Source organism: Canis lupus, chromosome 4, assembly GCF_011100685.1.
Source record: "Canis lupus familiaris isolate Mischka breed German Shepherd chromosome 4, alternate assembly UU_Cfam_GSD_1.0, whole genome shotgun sequence".
NCBI lineage: Eukaryota > Metazoa > Chordata > Mammalia > Carnivora > Canidae > Canis > Canis lupus.
The window spans coordinates 61,367,084-61,390,967 of NC_049225.1; the positions used below are offsets into that span (position 1 = coordinate 61,367,084).

Consider the following 23,884-nt stretch of genomic DNA (forward strand, 5'->3'; position numbering starts at 1 on the left):
ATATTTAATATTCGGTGAAAAGACAAATGAAGTTTAAGTCAATATTTTCTGTTTCTTTGAATAATGCTTTTAAGTAATCCTAGTGATGGTCTTAGATCATTCAGGAAACAACAGCAACAACAAAAAGTGAAAGAGAAGACAAAAGAAAATAAATCACCACAAAGAATATCATTGTACTTGAATTCTTTGGAAATTAGCAAAGGTTATTTTGATGGTCAGTCTTGGTGTCTGAATCTCTAATGGATTTGTGAGATAAGAACACAGCTCAAAAGGACTTGACTCAATTTTCTCTTTCTTCCTCTTTGCAGAGAATCTCTCTTAGATTTTCATGTTAGATGCATGCATAATTTGTTTCTATAATTGAAATGTTGCTTAATTTTGATTCAATGTTAATAAACATATTTGCATAACATCAGTTCTATGCAAGGTACTATACTAAGTATGGCAATTTCTTCCACAGAATATAAGCTCCAAGAGGGCAAGGTCAAGTCTATTCTATTTATCATTGTATCCTCCAAAGCCTATCACAGATACTGACACAAAGTAGGCATTAATAAGTGTGTGTTAATTGCAGAGATGCACAAATGGATTACAAAGATGTGCAAGGCTTACTCTCTGTTCTTTGGAATAGACAGTGCGATCTTTGGAACATATAATAATATGTTTTTTGGGACCATGTAATAAATAGTGAGATTAGATAAGTTTCAGATTCTAGATCTGATATCAAACTTTAGGGAAAAAAAAGTCCCATGGAAGACATCAACTACTTCATGGGAATTTATACAGGTTTACTGGGCACTTTTGACTAGCCACATTTTACAAACATGTATTCTGGTAGAAAATAAAGAACTATCTCAATCTAGGATAACTTTCAGTGTCTTAAACACAAGAAACATCTAGCAAAATAGTATTTCCTGATTCTTGTACTTGAAGATTTTTTTTTTTTTTTTCTGTTTATGTTTCAGGAATACTCAAGAACTAAGTTATGCACATGTGGTGTTTTCCTAGCCTGGGCAAGAAGAAGGCATCAGATTCAAATCCTTTGATTTTCTGGTTCCCACTACTGGTCTTAGTTAACCCCTTTTCCCCCCAGGATATGGCCCTAAGGTAGTCCATTAAACATCACCCAAAAGTGAAACAAATCTGGAAGATTCAACTCCTAAACAAAGAGTCAGACATGTATTTATTTCACATAGGTCTACTTTATTCTACAAAGAAATCAGGACATACTAGTGACAAGATTAGGCAACACAGCATAGGTTATATGGGAGAAGTAAGTGTGTTTTTGTGTGAACTGGAATCACAAGATAGATTCAACACTTTCCAAAATGTACAAATTTAAGTTTGTTGTCAGTTTTTCTGTGAAGAGAAAAAAGGAAAAAAATGAAAATGCTAAAGCCATAAACATTTTATTAGCATCCGGGACTAATTACCATTCACTAATGAACTCCTCCCCTCACCCCACCCAGGTACTCAGGTCAGTTCACTTATTGATGTTTTTAGGAGGAAGTGACTGGGGCACCTGGGTGACTCAGTTGGCTAAGCCTCTGCCTTTGGCTCAGTTCATGATCCCAGGGTCTTGCAATTGAACCCTAAGTCAGGCTCCCTGCTTCTCCTTCTCTCTCTCCCTCTGCCCTTCCTTCCCACTCATGCTCTCTCTCTCTCTCTCTCTCTCGTTCTCTCTCTCACTCAAATAAAGAAATAAAATCTTTAAAAAAAAAAAAAAGGAGGGAGTGATTGCAATTTAGAAATATTTTAGCAACTAGTGTTGGTTATGTAAGGATAATGCTCGCAATATATACCAATCAGTATATGTCCCTGAAAACATCTTTTTTTTTAAAAAAAGATTTTATTTATTTGTTCAGGAAAGACACAGAGAGAGAGAGAGAGAGAGGCAGAGACACAGGCAGAGGGAGCATCAGGCTCCATGCAGGGACTCGATCCCAAGTCTCCAGGATCACACACTGGGCTGAAGGTTGTGCTAAACTGCTAAGCCACCTCGGCTGCCCTCTGAAAACATATCTAATGAATTTCTTATTTAAAGGAGACACATTTAGAAACCTTTTTACATAAATGATTTCATTGTAAAAGTCACGTTTTACATTTATCACAAAATATTTATTTCTCATAAAAGTAATGAGAGGCACCTTTTTTCTGAGGTGCCTGGGTGGCTCAGTCAGTTAAGCATCTGACTTCTGCTCATGTCATGATTTCAAGGTCCTTGGATGAAGGCCTGTGTCTGGCTCCATGCTCAGCAGGGAGGCTACTTCTCCCTCTCCCTCTCCCTCTGCCCCTCCCTCCTGTTCCTGCTTTCTCTCTCTAATAAATAAAATATTTTTTTTAAAAAAAGTAATTTGTTTTTTGATTTAAAAAAAAGGAAAAATATGCCATCTGTATGAAGTGTTTGTTTTCATTCATGTATGTTTTGAAAATACTTAGGAGGATCTATGTGTTTCTATACATTCTAGTATATCATGCACCATCTTATATATTTCAAGCTGATACTAACATATCTTTCTGATGATTACTTTGTAACTTTTAAGCTATTTTTGGCTATTTGATTTTCAAATTTAATTTTTATTATAGCTTCAATATATATTTTGTTGAGAAATGATACTCTGAAACAGAACAATTTCTTTAGGATTTTTAGATATGGTCCCTTTTGTGCCAATAATTAGGGGGCTTTAACATATCTAAACTTAATTGTTAAAACTGAACAATAGATATAGATCATTCTGACAGATGAATAGACTGGCATGCCTAGGAGGAGGAATGTTCCTTGTTCCTGGAAATAATCAAGCACACACTGTAGGATGACTTGAGATTTTTGTAGAAGGAATTCAAGCAATAGTTTAGTAGATGGATGTTGAACTAGATGACTGTCAAATTTCCTTCCAACTTAGAGATTCTAGATTATTTGATTTACTCTTTCTACCAGAATATGGATGGATCCAAAGACACTAGAGACTCCAAAGCCTACATACTCATCATATTCACATATCCATTATGCCCTAAACCACTTCTTCTAACTGAGGTATACTTGTCATAACACATAATCACACCTTAAATATAGAAAAAAAATATTGCAACACTTACTGAACTTGAGAACAAAAGAAGCAATCATTTTCATAAGTTTTGCCATCAGATCCACAAATTGGTGCATATATTTCATAACAAATTCTCTCTTCTCCTGGTGGTAACTTTTTAAATTTACTGCAATCAACCTGGAAATACATATAAAAAGCCTTCCATCAAATCTTTATTCCCAGGATTTAGGATTTCCCAAGCAAGTTTAGAGGGCTCTCAAATCATTGGTTTCTTATTCTAATTGTCCTCATCCAACCTCCTTGAAATATATCAATTATAGAGATTTCTTAGATATAAAATTACATGTGATAAACCTCTTTATGGTAGCTTGTAACCAAATAATTTGCCTAAAAATTAAAAATTTATTTAAAACACACATGGTAGATTCACAGATGTAACCATTCCCATGGGGTTAGTTTTCTGCACATCCTGCTATTTCTCTCTTTCACTTAAAAAGTTCTATCTGGGGGATCCCTGGGTGGCTCAGCAGTTTAGCGCCTGCCTTTGACCCAGGGCGTGATCCTGGAGTCCTAGGATCGAGTCCCGCATCGGGATCTCTGTGTGGAGTCTGCTTCTCTCTCTCTCTCTCTCTCTCTCTCTCATAAATAAATAAAATCTTAAAAAAAAGTTCTATCTGAATATAAGTGTGAGATGTATTATAGAGATACCTACTATAGTTTTCAAGAACTAGCACATCATTAGCAATTAATGATTAGTGATTTTAATTAATCATTAAGTTATTAGTAACAAATAAATAACTTGTTATACACTTCACCAGCACATAGACAGAGACATGTATTTTACTATTGTATTTGAGAATCACTGTTGTAAAAGCCAGGAGCAAAGCCAAAGTGTAAAGCCCCCTGTAGGAGCAAGTATGCAATCACCAAGATAGAGTTTTCTGGGGTTTTCATCTATAAGCAAATTGAAGAGTGTGGACAGTCAAAATCAAACACATCAGAATTCAAATTCTGACTATATGACTCTGGCACAATCATTTTAATTTTCTAAGCCTCGGTTTCTTTACCTGCAAAGGCAGGGTGATAATAACTATATTGTAAGATTAAAAAATATATAATCGAGAAGATATGTGTAAAATGCTTAGCACTTTCATGAAAAAATCCTAGCTATTATTTTTACCCCTTGGCTCTATTTTCAGGACTACACAAACTCTAGCTCTACACAGAAGACTCTACATTTACAGGTTTTCCAACTCAGAGTTCCACATATGATACTGTACTAATTGTTGAATATCTCCACCTGGATAGCTTGAAATATTCTCAAACTTCAAGTTAAATTAATCTTCCCCTTTAGCTATGTTTCATTAATTAATCCATTCATTCTTTTGGGTATCCTATGCCATGTACCTTCCAAGTTTTAGGGCTGAGGTGATGGCTGGCAATACAAAGATTGGTAACCATGATAAAATGGCAGAAGTATCTCAGAGGCTAGTGGAATCTAGTGAAGAATGGGAATGATGATGAGTATACAACAGCATGATTTCACTTCTCCATGCCTGCTCAAACCCCAACACCAGGACTTATGTCCTGGTCACCAGGTGACCAGGAAACTACCAAAGCTTCATATTCATTAACCTTTTAAATTCTCAAGCAGCTGCTAAATCATGAAGGATGGCTTGGACTTAAGACTGTCTGACTCCAAAATTTACACACTCTTACCCTATTATTCTCTTTAATAGGTAAAACAAAAGTTCCAAAGAAGTGAAAGGAGCTGCCTAGGCCCGAGTCACACAGCTGTAAAGCCTTTGAGCTTTAACTAGAGTCCCAATTGCTTTGATTTCTGGTTTAAAGTTTTTACTACCACACCTAGATTTTCTCAACAATAGTTATTACTTAATATGAATCATAAAGGAAAGGTTAAATTAAAATCTTCATTCTCTAAGATAAAGAACAAAGATGTATGTGTCCCATTTAACAATTTTAAGAATCATGACTTGTCCTTATTGGGCTTTACTAGGTACCAGGTACTGTGCTCATCTCTCTTCAAACACTGTGGTTTTAATCCTCACAATAAGCTTATGAAACAAGTATTGTTGCCCATGGCCACATGATCCAGGAGCTGGAATTCAAACCCAGGACTTTATAACTCAGATACTAGGTATCTAACCAACTTTGTTCTACTATGTCCATTTCAGAAAGATCTCTTAATAGATTTTTTAAAATAAAATCAGTTTTGATACTTAAAAAATCTTCAAACATGTAGCAATTTATTGTATAGTAGCAAATATTTCCTTGTTGATACTAGCTTTAAAATTACATAGGAGTAGGACTTTCATATCAAGATGAATGTACTGACCTGTTTAGGGCGTGAGGTACAGTCTACATCTGTAAGAAAAAGATGAGAAACCAAATTAAACTCTAGGAGAACTTAATCTTGTTTAAAAAAAGATCTTTTATTTATGTTTCAGCTCTCAGCCTGTCAAAAATATAAGACTCTCTTCAGAACTGTGTATCAATATAATATCAAAGGTTGAAGCTCAACATAGGTTTTTTTACCCCTTTTTTGAATGGGATTAGAACATAGCCAAAAGTATAAAGAAGCTACTATAATAATGAGGAGTTTTGTTCTTTCCTACCTCGTAACAGAACTTAGGAAATATTGAAAAAAAAGTGGTTTTATATTTAGAGAATGTCTGCTATTATGTTGAAAACTGAAAGTTGAAAATTCTAGGGCATTGAAAATTTCTAGAAGGCAGATTTCAACTCAATGGAAAAATAATAAGAGTTCATGCTGCCAAACAATAGATGGTACTGTTTTATAAAGAAATGAGGTCCCCAGAAATGGTGATATAAAATCAAAGCAGAGTCTGGATGTATGCTTACCAAAGAAGTTATACAAAGTGTTTATATGGATAAAAATTTGGCCTTGAGCACCTGGGTTGCTCAGTTAAGCCTTTGCCTTTGGCTCAGATCGTGGTTCTAGGGTCCTGGGATTGAGTCCCATATCAGGCATCCCTTAGGAAGCCTGCTTCTCCCTCTGCCTATGTCTCTACCTCTCTCCATGTGTCTCTTATGAATAAATAAATAAAATCTTAAAAAAAAAAAAAAGAATTTGGACTTAGCTTATCATTTAGGTCTACTCAGGCCCAAAGATTATATCAGTTAGTGATATATTAGTAGGGACAAAAAAATGCATTTGCCAAAGTTTTCCCTATTATCTATGTGCTGTGTATATCCCAGGATTCTGTGAGCAGAAGGTGACATGAGCTTTTGGTATCAGGGCAGAGGGAGATACTCACTGAAGATGGTTGTAAGTGCCAGAGTCAAGAGCAGGGCAAAGGCTGTCACTTTCATGCTGCTGAAGTGGTCAAGGGCAGTCAGATGGTGGCAAAGCAAATGACTTTCTGGTGTCTGCTCTGCCCACTTGGGTCCTGTTTTATATATTGTCAAGAGCTCCTATCTTGATTGTGAAATAGCTATTTCCAGTAACAGAATCATGGGAAGAGGTTAGAAACAATTGCTAGTACGGGAATTCTTTTATTGTGAAATCAGATAGTTGCTGATTTTAATAGATGATAGAACCCAATAAAGGTGTTATTTCCTTATTTCTTTACATACTTGAGAGTTTGAGTGCTTTCACATCTGCTCCAGCATTGGATCTTCATAACAAATCTGTTGGAGAATTATTACCGTTTTCCTTGTTATAAAGATGAGAAAGTGAATAGGCAAAGAATTTAAGTAATTTTACTGAGTTTACTACATATTCTTTGTTGTACTACTTTTGGGAACATTCATCAGCATGGCAGCTTTCTAAGTTTGGATATTTTCCCAGTTTCTCCTCTTTTGTCTGGCACCGAATAGGAAATGTTACCAGATAAGACCTCAGACTGGGCACAGAGAAATGTATCAGTACTCAAGTCTTTTGGGGGAGGGGAGGGGCAGAGGGAGAGGGAGAGAGAGAGTCTCAAGCAGGCTCCACAGCTAGCATAGAATCCATCACAGGGCTCAATCCCGCAACCCCAACCTCATTACCTGAGCCAAAATCTAGAGTCGATACTTAACCGGCTGAGCCACCCAGGTGCCCCAACACCCAACTCTTGATTCAGCAGAAACAAGCAATGGTTGGTGCTCTTTAGCTGGGGGATAATTTTCCAAAGAATCTAAATTTGAGGAGATGCTACAGTAGGTAGAACTGCTGAGCAGTCACACCTCATTTACCCACTAGATCTCTCGTGGAAGCTTGTTTATCAAAGGCCCTTGGGCAAAGGGACTCCTCAAGGGCAATAATGAAATGCTATATGACCATCTTAACCAGCAATGGATTTAGTGACTGCAGTGACTGGACTGTCCCTAAAGTTTTGGCCATGATTCTCTAGTACCACAAATGATGATTCAAGAATGAAATGACATTGCCCTGGTTAGTTACATAGTTACATACAGAGACCAGTGATATCTTACACTAATACAATTAGTGTTACATAGTTACATAAGAGACCAGTGATATCTTATGCTAATAGACTTATCCTTAAAGGACAAGCTTACCAACCATTTGGCCATGGTTTAAAGAAGTTTAATTGCGCTTTATCCAAACATTTTTAATTTGAAATCCTTGATAAAGGCTACAAGGATACTTATTTTGGAATGTGACAATTTTCAAATACAGTGACTCTATGAGAAGACCTTGTAAGTACCTCTTGCAGTTTTGATAAATGGAGGTGGAAGACACTATAAACCACTAGTGGAAGTAGTGCCAGAGTGTGAGAGGCTGAAACTCACAATTGTTTCCCTTCAAAAAGATAAAGACATCTGAAACCTGTGCTGTCTGGTGGGCAGGCATCATCTCTTGAAGGAGAGCTTGTACCTGAAGAGTCTGGATCAGAGCCTCAGCTTGGTTTGTTATGAGAGTGTGAACGCAGAAGAGAGAAGAGAAGCAAAAGAGGATAATCTGGAAGGACTAAATTCACATAGAGTTCCAGAGCCGTGACAGGAGATTCTCTAGTTCAGGGAATAAAGTATTCTGAATTAAAGCCCAAGAAGAACCAAATCTCAAGATTTTGGTTACAAGATTAGAGGAGGACTAATATAAAGGTGACTCTCTGGAGGGTGTCAAAGGGCTGGGCTGGGGGAGGCTATGATTGCTAAGACCTCTTCTGCTTCTAAGGAAGACTGGGTAGAGTTTAGGAGCCATTGATGTGCATGCATGGGTTAAGTGATCACCTCTGGAGAGGAAATGTTGCAAGATCTAGGAATCAGGAAAACTTTGACACGAAGTCACTTGAGCTCTTCAGAAATGTCTTTCCATACAATGGCAGTCCTTTCTTCCTAATAAGCAAGACCTTTTAAGCAGCCCTGAGTTATACTGATAAAAAGAAGAAGGAGGAGGAGGAGGGGGAGGAGGTGGAGAGGAGGGGAAGGAAAGGAGAATGCAGCAGCTTAAAATGTCACCATGAATTGAGGGTGTTTTTTTTTTCCTAAGGAATTCTGAACTATTTTCAGTGTGTATTGGGAGGTAGGGGAAGTGAGGAGAACCTTATGGTTTATTGGAGAATTTACCTAAGAACTCCGTCTGTGTAGCATATCCTTATCATATTGTCTTGCTATTAACCATTCTTAAGTCACTTCAGCGCTTTTACTTTGCTTCCTTGGAGGAGCAGTTCTATCAACTTACTAGCACCTGCTTTGCATAACAATTAGGAATGAATTTGTTCATTTTAATTTTATATTTTGAAATAATTGTTGCAAGGCTAGAGTTTCTTGGGATACCTGGGTGGCTCAGTGGTTGAGCATCTGCCTTAGGCTCAGGGCATGATTCCAGTCCCAGGATTGAGTCTCACATTGGGCTCCCTGCAGGAACCTGTTTCTCCCTCTGCCTGTGTCTCTGCCTCTCTCTGTGTGTCTCATGAATAAATAAATCTTTTTTTAAAAAAGAACTTCTCGAGTACTCTTCACCTCAAGACTCCATTCAAATTTTGCCATTTGTGTCAATAATGCCTTTATAACAAAATCCAATCCAATGAGATTTAATATTATTATGACAGCAGTAGTCCCTATGAAAGTCTTAGCTGCTGTTTTTGGAAAGATGGATAAATCCATCCTAAAATTCATGTGGAAAAACAAGTTACTCAGAACAGCCAAAACAATCTTGAAAGTGAAGAAAGCTAGAGAACTCACTCTTTTCAAATTTCAAATTTACCACAAAATTATAGTAGTCAAGATAGTGTGTAACAGAATTGAAAATACAAAAAAAAATTTACATTTATGGCACTTGATTTTTGACAAAGGCAAATTGCCAGAACAATTTATTGGTGAAAGAATAGTCTTCAAGAATTGGTGCTGGGACAATTGAGGTTGGACCTTCACCTCATTTTGTGTAAAAAATTGTAGCAGAAATTAGCTCAAAAAAAAAAAAAAAAGAAATTAGCTCAAAATGAATCAAAGACTTAAATGTAAGAGTTATAACTATAGAAGTCTTAGAAGAAAACATAGGCATAAATCTTTGTGACCTTTGAATGGGCAGTGGCCTCTTAGATATGACACTAAGAATATAATAAGCAAAAGGGAAAATAGATAAATTGAATTTTATCAAAATCCAAATTTTGCATTTAATAGGACAGCCAACAGGATGAGAGAAAATATTTGTAAATCATAGATCTGGTAAAGGACTAGTATATTCAGAATATATAAAGCTAAACAGAATAAATGCAGCTCAACAATAATAAGATAAATAATCTAGTTAAAAAATGAGCAATGGATTTGAATAAACATTTTTCCAAAGAAGATATACAAATGGCCAATAAAGACACTAAAATATGCTCATCATCATTAGTTATCAGTTATTAGAGTTATTTTGGCAAATCAAAGCCAAAATGAGTACCATTTCATATCCATTAGGATTACTAAAAAAGAAAAAAAAAAAAGACAAGATGTTGTCAAGGATGTGGAGAAATTGGAATCCTCATACATTGCTCATGGGAATAGAAAAATGTCACAGTAGCTGCTTTGAGAACAGTTTAGTAGGTCCTCAAAAAGTTAAATGTAGAGTTACCCTATGGCCTAGCAATTCTATTTCTAGGTAATTTACCCAAGAGCATTGAAGACAAAAAAACAAAACAAAACAAAACAAAAAAATGAACAAACAAAAAACTTGTATGTGAATGTTTATGGCAGTTTTATTTATAATGGTCCAAAATTGGAAACAATCCAAGTATCTATTAGTTCATAAATGACTGAACATAGTATAGCCATAGAATGGAATATTATTCAGCTACAAAAAAAGAATGAACTGCTGACACATGCTACAGCATGGATTAACCTTGAAAACATTATGCTAATGGAGGAAGTCAAACACAAAAGGCTTATATTGTATGATTCTATTGTGGGACCCAAGGAATTTAACAAAAATTCCCTACCCTTGGACAAGCAGAGCAGGACTAACTCCATTTTGTCCTACACCCGCAATCTCATGTATAACCCTCCACATGACCTGCTTATTGCTTAAGGCACTCCCCCACCCAAGTCAAGCCGCTGAGCACACCCCTACTGGAAACCAGCTCATAAGAATGTAAACCTCGCCTTTTGCCCGCCAAACCTGCACGCCAATTCTGACCAGAGTGTGATAGGCTAGTTCACACGGTCACTCTAGGGTAAATTGTAATTCAATTGGCCACCTGTGTGTGGACCGACATTACTATGCAACTTTCTGTTTGTGTTACAATCTCATTGGCCACTGGCCCCTATAAAACTGCTATGCAGGGATCTCTGGGTGGCGCAGTGGTTTAGCGCCTGCCTTTGGCCCAGGGCGCGATCCTGGACACCCGGGATCGAATCCCACGTCAGGCTCCCAGCATGGAGCCTGCTTCTCCCTCTTCCTGTGTCTCTGCCTCTCTCTCTCTCTCTCTCTCTCTCTCTCTGTGTGACTATCATAAAAAAAAAAAAAAATTAAAACTGCTATGCCTCTTAACCTCGGGGTCCAAGTCCCTGCTCCGCTGTGTCGGGTATACTTGGACCCAAGCTTGAGCTTGCTAATAAACCGTCGTGTACTTGCATTGGTGCCGGCGCCTTGGTGGTTTCTCAGATTCGCAATCTTGGGCGCAACACTATTTATGTATGATGTCCAGAATATCAAGTTCATAGACAAAAATTAGATTCATGGTTGCCGGGGCTGGAAAGACTAGAATTATACATTTTAAAAACAAGAATTTTTGTAACTAATATAATGCTGCATGTGAATTATACTTCAATTTCAAAAATAAAAAAATAAAAACATTAATTTTATGGTATGTGAACTATTTCTCAACAAACAACAACAACAACAACAATAATTAAAGATCCATTTGGGATCATGCATCATCATGTTCTTTAATCTCTTCCAGTGTAGAATATTTAAAAGATTTGTTCTTGGTTTTGACAAGTTATTTTAGAGAATGTTTCTAAATTTGAGTTTGATGTTTCCTAGTGTCTATATTCAGGTTGTGCTTTTTGGGCAGGGAAATACAGAAGTTACTCTACATTCTTCGCATTGTATACTTTGAGATAGTACCCATGATGTTGATTTGCCCCATCACTAACGATGCTAACTTTGATCACTTGTGCAGGTTAGTATCTGCAAAGTTTCTCCACTCTACAGTTACTCTTTCTCCTTCCAAAATTAGTAAATATTTTGTGATGACATCCCTTGAGATTATTTGAATATCTCATTTTTCATCACAGTTTTACTCACAGTATTGAGGCCGTGTTCAAATGGGGCGAACTGTATACGTAAATTCATGTAACCTTAATGTGTTCATATTGTACATTTGTCTTTTCACTTTTTAGTATCAGTTTCTAAGAAACTGAAATGTTCCCATTCCTCAAACCAAGACCAAACCCCACAACATTTACTAATCATGGGCCTTTACTTCAGCATGCCAAACATATTTCCAAGGATGTGATATATGTGTTCAGACCTGGGTAAATGTTGGAAAAGGATGCACATACAGATCATAATCAACCATTTCATTTCCATAGGATTTTACAGTTTACAAAGCATGTTCGCATGCATGTCATCTGACTCTCATAATATACAGGTTAAATTAGAGTTTATTATTCTCTTAATTTTGTTGGTAAGGAAAGAGATACTGCACACATAAATGACTAATCCACTGCCACACACCTGGTGATATTGGAATTGGCATAAGCATACAAGTCTCCTGTTCCAAGTTTTGTTGTATTCTCCTGAGCTACTTGGTGGAGATTTATAATAATGATGATTATGTCAAAGATATCAGTGATTTAAGTGCTGATGAGTACATAGAGACGTGAATAAAACTGAATAATTTTTTTTTCTCCAGGGCCTAAACTTAGAGAGGTAAAAATTTAAAAATAAATCTACTTTACATTTATATTTATGGGGATTTAACAGCTTCTCTGTGGCAAAGATTTACTTTTCCTGGCAGGGAAAAAGGAAAAGAAAAGAAATTAATGCATATGCCATAGTAAGAAATATATATATATAAATCCCATTGACGTTAAAAGCTTATGATGAAAACCAAAAGTCTTTATTGCCAATATCACTTCAGTGGGAGCTAATTTTAACCATTTTTAAAAAAATTTTAACCATTTCTATTCTAAGGTTGTTACCAGTACAATCCTTAATAGTATACTTATACCTCTGTTTCTTGATATCTTAATACATTTCTTATTTATTGACTGCCATCTATGAAGGAAAATTGTTAATTTACATTACCTTCTCATTTTTAGTTCTTCCCAATTTTTAATGAATATATTGTGACTTTTAAAAATTATGCATATTATCTTTACATAATAATATATACTTTAAATAATATATCTTAGTCATTTTCTATTATTCTTTTCCTTAGGCAGCATCTCACAATCCTACAAGAAACTTACCTGCCTCCATATCCTTCCCTCAGTCAGTTTTTCTCTCTAAAGATTTGTCACTTCTATTTTTATTTTCATGTTTCAGACATTTAAAATATGCACATTCTTCTCTGTATGCCATAATTCACTCTTTTACAGTTCAACCATGGGTTGATTCCAAAATTTGAAGAGCAATAACTATTTTTAAACATCACTTGTAAACATTAAGAGGATTCTGAGATGTATCAGTTGTAGGCCAACTCTTGACTTCCATTTCAGAAATACTGGAAATCTTCTTTTAGGTAGTGAGTTTTGGTAAATATTGGAAGAAAAGGGGCAGTGTCATCAACAGCTAGCATCCGCTTGGATACAATATAGACTGAAGACATAAGACCAGATGTTTCCTCAATGTCTATGCAGTGTAGTATATAGAACTAACACTAGCTAGACCTGGAGCCAGTAGAACCATGCACCATTTATGGTTCTGCAGTTCTGCCCATTGTTTCTTTCTTTTATCTCACCCAAGAAGCTAGGCTGATTATGTCTATGTTATGATGGGTACTGTGCGAGGATGAAATGAGTTAGGGAATATGACAGTCTTTTGTGAACTATAAGTTTTTTACAGATGTTTTATACTGGGTAATTTCAGAGTAGAAGGAGTTTGATTCCCGGGGGTATTGAGATATGATGGATAAGATTCTGTAAATACTGTTTGGACCCTGGATTGAGAGTAGCAGGTCTGAGTTCTTGTCCTCATCTTCTGTATAAGCAGGGAGGCATTTCTAATTTTTGGAGTTCAGAGTCTCCATCCATAAAATGAGGCTGTTGATTGGCTCTCTTTCATCCATGAAGATCAGGAATTCTTATATAGATTTGTATTTTGCCCACATTTTATATAATGTTTCCGTTGGTATCTCTCCCTGACCTTCATGCACAGCTGGCAGAGATTGTTGGAGATATTTCATCTTTACTATATACTAGGGTGAAGATAAGCTCACAGTGTAGGGGTATGCCCATGATATGGTCTTTATCACAATCCAACTACTAGAAGAAAGGGACTTTTGTGTACAAAGGAATGAGCTTCTGAGGATTCAGTTCAGCTGAGATGTGAGTGAGGTCAGAGAAAGAATGAGGAAAACTGAGGTCGCCAAAGGTTTGAAAGCAGCAGAGGAGAAAGGTGTTAGGTAAGTGGAGCAATATGAAAATCAGGCTCATAAGAAGGTATAAACAACTGAAGACATGTAAGAAAGATTAGTGAGGAGCACTGGGAAAATGCAGATGTTTAAGACAGGGCAAACAGTGTCAGGCGCAGGGACAGATCAAGACCAAGAAAAGAGAAGCTGAAGATCTAAGAAGGTAGGAGAAATTGGCATGATGAGAAGAGCACAGCAGACAGAGAAACCTGTGGAGTTGTGTACAACTCAGGCAACGGGATGCTTCACACATATGAGCAGGTACGAGCAGCTCAGGAGAGGATCACATTGGTAGGGGTGGGAGCTTGGAACTGGAAAGTAAGAGCCACTGAAGGTGGCAAGCAACTGAAGAGGGCTAAGCCAGCAAAACCATTTGACCACCTATTCCAGGCCCTTCACTGTCCAGATTACAACTTCTCCCTATCTGCTACTTTTATTTCAGCAGCTCTGTTTGTCTAACATAGTTTTCTATCCTTGTCTTCTGTATAGTTTCCATAGTTGACTTGGCCATGATCTGGTGTGACCTTGACTTTGAACTTGACTTTGAATTTAACTCTGATTCAGACCCATATTTTATCCCAATCATCCTGACCATGTTAGGTGTGTCATGATCATGGGGACAGAGTCTGTATTTATGTGATTATATAACACTATAACAGAAGAATCTAAATGCAGGCATGAACCAACTGTTTATAAGCCTTTTTAGTATTTATTTATTTATTTTTAAAGATTTCATTTATTTATTCATGAGGGACAGAGAGAGAGAGAGAGAGAGAGGCAGAGACACAGGCAGAGGGAGAAGCAGGCTCCACGCAGAGAGCCTGATGTGGGACCTGATCCCGGGACTCCAGGATCACGCCCCAAGCCAAAGGCAGGTGCTCAACCGCTGAGCCACCCAGGGATCCCCTATAAGCCTTTTTATACCACTTTTATGGAGTTACCAAAACTATGGATTGCATCTCTCTTCTTTTTTTTTTAAGATTTATTTATTTATTTGATATAAAGAAAAGATGAGAGAGGCCAAGAATAGTTCTGGGGCAAGTGAGGGAAGAAATGAACCTGGGGAGAAGAAAATGAGGACCATGAAAGTACACCAAGGCCCAATCTGAGTCACTAATTTCTTGTGAGCTATGCCTATCACTAAAGACTTCCTCAAAGTGTTGTGGTCACATATGTACCCTCTACAGAAGGAACTCCAAATTCATCAATAAGAATGAGTTATAGATCTCTGTATTTAAAACAAAAAATGTACAATTTGCCAATACTGTCAATGTTGTCTTCATACATAGTGGTGTCTACATTTTATATGTATGGAAGGCAAGCGTTAGAGAAGAAGTCAAGCAATATAGTAGTCAGTGCCAGAGATGTTCTGTTAAGGTTACAGCAGGTTAGCAAGGTGAGAGACAAGAAAAGTAAATTATGGAATGCTCATGGAATGGGGAGGAGAATCTATTCTCCAGGGCTGACTTATAATGAAGGTGGTGCCCCTCTAAGGAACTTTGGAAAAGAAACTAATATAAAGACCAGCATGGTCCATAGACTAGTTCCCAGTGGCAGGTACTAATTAAGGAAAGTAAAGACTCCAGGAGAGGGTAAGGCATTCACTGGTGTGTGTGTGTGTGCGCACACACATGTGTGTGTGTGTTTACATATGTGTGTTTGTGTGTGTGTGTCCCTGTGTCTCTTGGAAGTCACTTGGCAGTCTTCATACAAAATTTTCTCCTAAAGAAGATTTATATGGTCCTCAGTTTTATTTTTAAACTGAGATATTACATCCTAATCTAAGAAACAAATACAAGTAGAAGTAAAGATAAATTCTCCAGGGAGTTTTTTTTTTTTTTTTTTATTGAAGTACAAAAAGAACCCAGGAAGTCAATAAGGCATGAGTTTGAGGAAGACCATGTCAACTTTCTTGACTCAACAAAGATGCCTCTGGATCTGTCTCCACTCCTACCCCAGAGCACTGGCCAGGATGAGGGAAAAGGCAATCAGAGCCCAGGGATGATGAAGATGACAGTGAAGATTATCACTGCAGTACCCATGTCTGTGGAGAAGTTAACAGCTTCCTTCATGAAGAAACTGGACTTTTCCATTACTTTTCCTATAAGAAAACACATACCAAGATTCATTAAACAAGAGGAAATGTTATATAATCTCAAAGCCAAAAGGAACTACCATGAAACAGAACTTAATGTTATAGATAAAGAAACTGAATCCCTGGAAAGGAATATCCCTGCTACAGGCAGTTTCTGACAGAGATAGAAGCAGAGTGTCCCTAGTCCAGTGATACTTCCACCCTACCTACTGCCTCCACTGATGTCAGAACCTGGGACCATCAACCAATATCTTATAGTAACAAAGGAGGAAGACTTCTGACAAGGGAAGCTAACGTGGCCTTTCCTGGCCAGCAAGGCCTGTGATGAAGCTGGATCTTGCATTAGTGAGAACTGCCACCACATGTCCCCTGCAGTGTCCTTGAACACAAGCTAGCTTCTAGGCTGAGGACCAATGTGTGTGCCTGTTAGAGAATCTTCCCTTCTGTGAATTTTTCCTATTCCTGAATAGAAATAAAGATGCAGACATATCCTCCTGAGCTTAGGGCATAAACTGATATTCTAACTTGTTTAGATAATCACAGAGACGAAAAATACAGGATTGGAGATGGGTAGCCAAAATCCAGTGGTCTAAAGGAGACTTAACAAAGAACAAAGTGGACTTGGTGTAGGGTAATAAATGCTAAGGTACTTGTTCTTCATTAAAGAAGTGACAGCTACCTAGTTATAGTGCCTTCAAAAATACTGCACAGGCCAAACAAAAATACCTAAGCAAAACATGCTCACGGGACCCAGGTCCAAGCACTAACAGCTGCAAACCCCTTTTTTATATAAGAGAAAATTTTTTTGTAGTAGTCTTCTTCCCTCCTTCTGCCATTAGGCTACAGTTATTTAGAGCCAGTAGGAATGTGAGAAGGATAAAGTCTCTATAGCCACAGTTTGTCTAAAAATCAAGCAGTATGTCTGCAAGTCTCTTAGAAATCATCTAGGACAGTGGTTTGCAGTGATTATTTAGTATGGGGTTCAAGATCTTTTCTTCTAACAAGATACTGTTCCACTACCTAAAATAGCCAAAAGCTGAAGGGGGTTGGAGATCACCCTCAAATGATCTCCTTCACCCCTTTGGTGACTCCTGACCTGCCTCTCTTGAACTTCTGGGCTCCTGGTCTTACTGAATTCCCTCAATTGAGATAGAAATTGGCAGTTGGGTGATGGATGGAACTAGTTAAAGCTGGTAGAGCAGGAAAACCTAGCCTGACTGTGAGACAGTTTTCTCTCTCTACCAGCTGCTTCTGGGTGGGAATAAGCACAGCTCATGGAAAGTGAAATGGGCTCATAGAAAGAAGAGAGTTTTGCAGTGGAGGACACTGGCCGCAACTTATTTATTTTCTATGAGGTACTCACAAGTTCTCAATGCACAGGTGACATTCATTCCCATAGGTAATGTAGTCAGAACCACAAACAGGCAGGTATGTGATGGGGCAGGGGATGGCCACCACTGGGTACTTCTTGTAAATACTGCAGTCCACCTGCAACAGGCACAAGAGAATGTCCTAGGGTCTCCTGGCCCCCAAGATAGGCTACACTGGTCTCTGTTGGGCAGGAAGCAAAATACCATCCTAGGAGTCCCAGATCAGATATTCTGAGGCTGCTGTGCCTATTTCTACTACTACTAATATTATTGCCATGCTAAATACTAGTACTGCTGTCCACACTTCTGTTACTACTAGCACATTCTATTAATTCCTGAGCGTTTCCATGCTAGGCATTAAGCTTAAATTATATGTGAATTTTCTTTGTTTAACCTTCATAACAATGGAATAGGATAGGTCCTACTATTACGCCTACTTATAGATGGTGGGAATTAAGGCTTTAAAACAGAGAACATGCATAATGTAAAAGCTAGTCAGTGATGGGTCTGGGATTGGAATCTAGAGCCTGTGCAATTAACCAAGGTAACTCTGTTCTGCCTCTCATGTTGTCCTTTCCATGAAGACTTTGCCAACCTCTCAGCTGGAAGTCATCTCTCTCTCCTTTAACTTGGGATTTTTTTTTTTAACTCTATGATTACTTATATGTATGTCATGTTTCTTCAGCTGCCTTCTGGAAAGCAGAGGAGAATTTTTAATCTGTGTCTGTCTCCCTCTTAACCCCCTCCCCAAACACACTGAATTAATTCTGCATGTAAATTTCAAAAGCATTTGTTGACTAAATGCCAGTCAATAGGAATTGAAATTAAAATGTAATTCAATATACTCACTGTGGTTAAAGGCAGACTAGCAGCTTCTGAAAGAGAGTTATGGATAGAAATATTAAAAATAAAGCAAGGTCTCAAAGTCTCATTGGTTAAATAAATTTGGGCCTATAGATTAAGACTCTGTATTTGCTCTGGTGATGAATCTTAGCACACACTCTGTTCTTATATAAAACTCTGTTTGATGAAGAAGCCAAATGGCCAGTAATGTAAGCCTTTTATTTAGGCAGGAGAATTAACTACAGTTTCCTCCCTTTATTGACTATGGGACATTTTCTGGAGCTTGTGTCTTTGATAATGATTCAGAGTCAGATAGCAATAAAAAGTATTGCAGTCACCCCTCCTAAGAGCCTGAAGTGCCGCCATCTTTGATATTTCCCCCTCTGAATTGATGTAAAAAATGTAACGCAATGTTAAGGTGTTACAATATTAATTTATTGAAACCATTTTCACCATATAAAGACTTATAAAAGTCTAATTGTTGACTCCTGGGCTTTGGAGATTTGTGTTTCATTTTGATTCTCCTGAATTGATTTGGAGAGACATCCACGGTTTTCTGTGTCATTGCACTGAGGGATAGTATCTAATAACACCAGCTGCTTCCAGTGTCCTTATGAAATGGTAGACTTATGAAGACATCAGTTCTTTTATTTTCCTATGGCTCCATGGATGAAAATAAAAATCCTTGAAAGGGAAGACACTGGATCCAAACTCCCAAACACCTGTTGGCACATAAGAATCTCCCTTCCCTTTCAGAAAAAAAAAAAAAAAAAAAAAAAGAATTTCCCATCCCAGGCCAGGACTGTTTGTATTATAAGCCAGTACACTTTAAATCCACATGATCAGACATTTCCCTCCAATGCTTAGAAAGGGTTATTTGGGAAGACAAGTTCAATGGCCACACAGGGCACTCTCTGCCTTTAACTCACCTGAGCTGCTGAAGAAATGAGTTGCTGCACAGAGCAGAAGAAGCCCCCCAGTGACCTTCATGGTGGAGATGGCTATGATACAGAGGCTCTCAGGGCTGTCACACCAGCTTTGTGAACCATATCCTAGGAAAGGGGTCATGTTTATATGCCACTGCTTGGTTTCTCCACCTTTCCTGTGAGGTCACCCAGAGTCAGTGTTGGCTCTGAAAAGCTCTCAAAACACAATGTCACACCCTGGGTGGTGTTGAGGTTCTTGTCACTTAATTGCTACTTATTATCTGAACGACAAATTGATTATTTGAGGTGAGAAGTATTTTTCTGCCTGCACCAGAGGGGGGGACTGTTATTTAGAATTCTCAACTTCATATAGTGAAAGAAATTAAGTATAGGCTGCTTGGTCTAGTTATGAAATAAGTAAAAACATCAAACATTTTTCACCAAATAAAGAATATTAGACTCAGATTAGACAGATCACACTTAGGTTTATATTCTGCCTCCAGGGGAAATACTGTTTATTTTTGAAGCAATGAACTATGAAGCAAGCTGAGACCTGGTGGGAGGAACAGTGACCTCAGCGCTGATGAGGCTTAGAGGAGGACATTGACATTTTGTGGCCGTGTGACCTTGGGTAAGTCAACTATGTGCCATGAGCCTGTATCAGTCAGAAAGACCTGATTATTCTCTGCTAACATACAACCTCAGAATTTCTGTATCTTAATATATGTTTACCTTGTACTCAAGCTATCCACAGACAGTTGTCAGCAGATGGTGTCATATTGCCTTCAATGGATCCCAAGTGAGTCGAGTAGTTTTGTATGTCATTCATTGTCAAGGTGAAGTGAAGATGTGTTCTTGAGGATTTCCATTTTCAGCAATTATTTATTCCCCTCAGAAGTGACACTACAGGGGCACCTGGGTAGCTCAGTGGTTGAGCATCTGCCTTTGGCTCAGGTCGTGATCCCAGGGTCCTGGGATCGAGTCCTGCATCAGGCTTCTCACGGGGAGCCTGCTTCTCCCTCTGCCTATGTCTCTGCTTCTCTCTGTGTATCTCTCATGAATACATAAATAAAATCTTTAGAAAAAAAAAGAAGTGACACTGCTGTCACTTTCCCTCACCAGCAAGTGACCTGGCTCAATCATCGAGGTTACAGTGTGATCTTATTTTATCCCTTGAAGATGAGAAGGGAGAGAACTGGAAAACAGTTGGCAAACAATACAAAGACCACCCTAGAGCCTTGGTTTCATGCCCTATCAAGTGAGGCCTGCTGATAACCCCAATAGAATTTACTGAACTGGAGTCATGTACATGAAAATCTGTTCTAAAAAATGCGGTGCATGTAATTGTTATTATAATTATTATTAATGATCAGTCATAGGTCTCTGCTATGGGTTGCTGACATGAGATTGTAAATTGGATTGTCCAAATACAATTGTCTAAATAGCTGTGTTTTCCCTGTTGGGCTTGAGAGCATATGTATAAAAACCTGTAGGAGGGTGGTAGACTCTGTTCGACCAGTCTTTTGCTTGATGGGTTTATTTCAGTGCATTCTGAAACACAGCATCTGCAAAGATAATAAGCTAGTAATAAATGACATTGCATGGCTCCCTAAAATTTTGACTTTTACATCTGTTTGGAAAGGAATATAATGTAGTAGTTAATATGGGTAATTAGTCCAGAAGGTCTTTTTAGGAGTCTTGCTTTTACTAATTGTTAACTGTGAGACTTTAAATATACAGATTAAGCTCTGGATGTTTTAATTTCCTCATCTGTAAAATAGAAATAATATTCACCTCCCAGAATGACTTTGAGTATTGAATGAGGTTATATATATTTTTTCTTGTGTGTGTATGTGTGTGTGTATCAGAGTGCCAAGATCATAATTAGAGTTTCATGTATGGTAGCTAGAATATGGAATGTGATCTTCAGGACAACTCATTGAGGAAGGAATTTTATTACCCTAATTTTACCAGTGAGTAAGTTGAGACTCAGAGGATTTAAGTAATCTTCACAAGATCATGATACTAATTAATAGGGGAGACTATGTGGAGTTTGGTTGTGGAAAAGAAGAGAAGTGAATGCCATAATAAAGACACTTCATTATAAGTTTTATTGTTTGCTATGATAGTTTGAAGACAATTAATTCTGAGAAAAAGCCATTATGTTTCAAGAAGAGGTGTCTTTGTTGCAGTTAGAAAATGTATTTAGCAAAGAGGAATGGGAATGGGTTCAAAGGGAGATTAGGATGAGGTAGAGAATAGCATTATAATTTTTTCAGACATTTGACAGTCAAAGAGAGGAGGGAAATGAAAGAAGCTAAGGCTTTAGCAAGGTCTAGGATAGGCTGAAACTGTCTTACAACAAAACAGAACTAGAAAGAATTTGACATACATGGTGGAGGATGGCTAATTACAGTCAGTATAGAAAACTGTAACTGGAAAAAAACTGTAAATTGTTCTGAAGATCACATTCCATATTCTAGCTACCATGTATGAAGCTCTAATTATGATCTTGGCACTCTGATACACACACACACACACACACACACATGAGATTATATATACATATATATATATATATACATATATACTCTCATTCAATACCCAAAGCCACTCCGGCAGGTAAATATTATTTCTGTTACAGATGAGGAAATTAAAACATCCAGAGCTTAACATGTATACTTAAAGTTGCACAATCACCATTGTAAGGTTGGACCTGGCTGTTAAGTTTTCGGGTTGCCTTTTACAGTAGAAAGATTGGGTTGGTCTGGAAGCTGGAGAAGAATAGAGAGGTTTGGTATAGTAATCAATGGGAGAATGTCAAATAGTTAACAATGGATATAAAAATTAATGGCCACTAGCCCAAATTAGTATTAGATTTTTGCAGGCTCAGTCAGTACCGTGCTGAATATTTCTCCTAAAATATATTATGACATTGAGTAAGAAATGAAAAAAAAGAGTGACTTTCTGGATAGGAAGTGTGTTCATCAGAGACTGGAGGCGAACCATAAAGATGGCTGTAGGCTCAGAAAAGAGTCAAGTGTTCAAGAACATACTTGTAGTCTACTCAAGGTGTGAGTAGTTAAAGGTTTAGAGGTCAAAGTTCAGGATACGTGTGAACTTGGTAGTAGTATTAGGTGTGGGGAATATGAACAATTGTTTATGAAGGCTATGGCTAGTAAGCAAAATGTCAGATTAATTTCTCAGGGGTGGGGCTGAGATAATAATCTCAGGGTGTATCTAAATATAAAGCAGATAAAAGATTGGTGGAAATAAAGTTCTTTGGATTTAAAAAGGTGAGGAAAATTGAGGTCAAATGATCAGGTGTGGGTTGCTTTGTTGGGGAGAAGAAATGTTTACGTGGAGAAGAAATGTTTAGGTTGCACAATGATCCATGAATTATAGAGGGAGGATCCTTTGGAGTTGAAAGGTGAAGCTAGAGAAGACAAAAAGACATCCGTTTCAGGCGGGGGATGTGTCTTTATTCTTCCTAACCTTCTTGCAAGGGAGGAGGGGATGCTTGAGGCCTTGTCAAACTATGACCATGGCTCCATTCTAGGGAAGGCAGAAGAGAACTAACTTGGGAAAACATAAAAATCAAAGGAGAGAAAAATTTGAGAGTATTAAGGATTCAAGGTGCCACAGGGAAGAGCATCAGCCCATCCCCAAGCCTCTGGATTCCTTCACTTTGGGCACCCATCACACTCTCTCTATTCAACATCCTCAAGGTCTTCTCGTGATAATATAAAAATCGATGGTCTGGATTTGGGTGGACTAGCTCTTGCCTTTTGTTTGTCCTCCTCTCCCTTCCCTGTCTGACTCCTTCACATCCTCTTTTTCTTTTTCTTTTTCTTTTTCTTTCTTCTTTCTTCTTCTTCTTCTTCTTTTCCTTCTCCCTCACCTCTTCCTCCTCCTTCTTTTCCTCCTCTTCCTTCATCCTTCTCTTTCTCCTCTTCCTCCTCCTCCTTCTTGTTCAATGTAGACCTCACTGATGTTCATGCCCTTATGTGCACTGGGGCACAATGGCCTAGAGATCTGGATATTTGCATCTTGATTTTGTGTCTGGCAGAACCTTGTTCCTTGCTTTTTGTGGGAACAAGGAGTTAGCACATCCAGGAATCTGATGCTTTCGTTTTATTTAATTTTCTTTGAATTATTGGGGCGAAATAGTTTCAATTGTGGGACAAAATGACGTAAATTAATGGTAACTCTTTTTCCTGTTGGTTCATTTTTCTATGTGATCTCACACAACAGCCTCCAGCTCCTATTGGTAAAATCATGTCTATTGCGCTCTGCGCTGAGGGGAACACTATTTCTTTTGGGAGGATCTACAATGCACTTTATTTTATTAAAGGCTCTATTAAATTTTCTGCAGTACTTTAACTCAATTTTCTCCAAACTTAATTTGCCATAGTTTACTTATTATTTTACAAACATTAAACAACATCTAAAGATTTGTTAGTGTTTTCTTCCACACTGAGAACTAAGGATTTACTCCAATTTTCTGTAAGGTTATGATGTCCAATATAAAGATTTGTTACCAAGAAAGATC

General features: G+C 37.8%; 3 protein-coding genes across 3 annotated transcripts in view; 1 reads left to right on the plus strand and 2 right to left on the minus strand.

Annotated features, from left to right (window-relative positions):
- LOC106558737 (sperm-associated acrosin inhibitor-like) overlaps positions 1–23,884 on the plus strand; it is a 124,011-nt gene that overhangs the window by 36,397 nt on the left and 63,730 nt on the right. The window lies entirely within an intron of this gene.
- On the minus strand, positions 1,183–6,489 carry LOC119871533 (serine protease inhibitor Kazal-type 9-like). Its single transcript, XM_038535105.1, has 4 exons — positions 6,347–6,489; positions 5,404–5,432; positions 3,097–3,224; positions 1,183–1,359 (listed from the first exon to the last, which is right to left on the minus strand). Exons 1-4 carry the CDS (start codon positions 6,399–6,401, stop codon positions 1,314–1,316), a joined length of 258 nt encoding a protein of 85 aa, XP_038391033.1. The 5' UTR covers positions 6,402–6,489; the 3' UTR covers positions 1,183–1,313.
- SPINK7 (serine peptidase inhibitor Kazal type 7) lies at positions 15,935–20,270 on the minus strand. The gene is made up of 4 exons (XM_038535102.1): positions 19,336–20,270; positions 18,413–18,438; positions 17,557–17,681; positions 15,935–16,199 (listed from the first exon to the last, which is right to left on the minus strand). Exons 1-4 carry the CDS (start codon positions 19,472–19,474, stop codon positions 16,154–16,156), a joined length of 336 nt encoding a protein of 111 aa, XP_038391030.1. The 5' UTR covers positions 19,475–20,270; the 3' UTR covers positions 15,935–16,153.

Bases quoted from the DNA above. Each gene is read 5' to 3' on its own strand.
- SPINK7 (XM_038535102.1), bottom strand. From the start codon at position 19,474: ATGACCCCTTTCCTAGGATATGGTTCACAAAGCTGGTGTGACAGCCCT. The intron at 18,439-19,335 runs GTGAGTTAAAGG...ACTCTCTTTCAG, and splicing joins TCATTTCTTCAGCAGCTCAG to AAGCTGCTAGTCTGCCTTTA. The intron at 17,682-18,412 runs GTGAGTATATTG...TGCCTGTTGCAG, and splicing joins CTAGTCTGCCTTTAACCACA to GTGGACTGCAGTATTTACAA.
- LOC119871533 (XM_038535105.1), bottom strand. From the start codon at position 6,401: ATGAAAGTGACAGCCTTTGCCCTGCTCTTGACTCTGGCACTTACAACC. The intron at 3,225-5,403 runs GTCAGTACATTC...ATGTATTTCCAG, and splicing joins GTACCTCACGCCCTAAACAG to GTTGATTGCAGTAAATTTAA. The intron at 1,360-3,096 runs GTAAGTGTTGCA...TTCTCTTCACAG, and splicing joins TTCTTTTGTTCTCAAGTTCA to AAAAACTGACAACAAACTTA.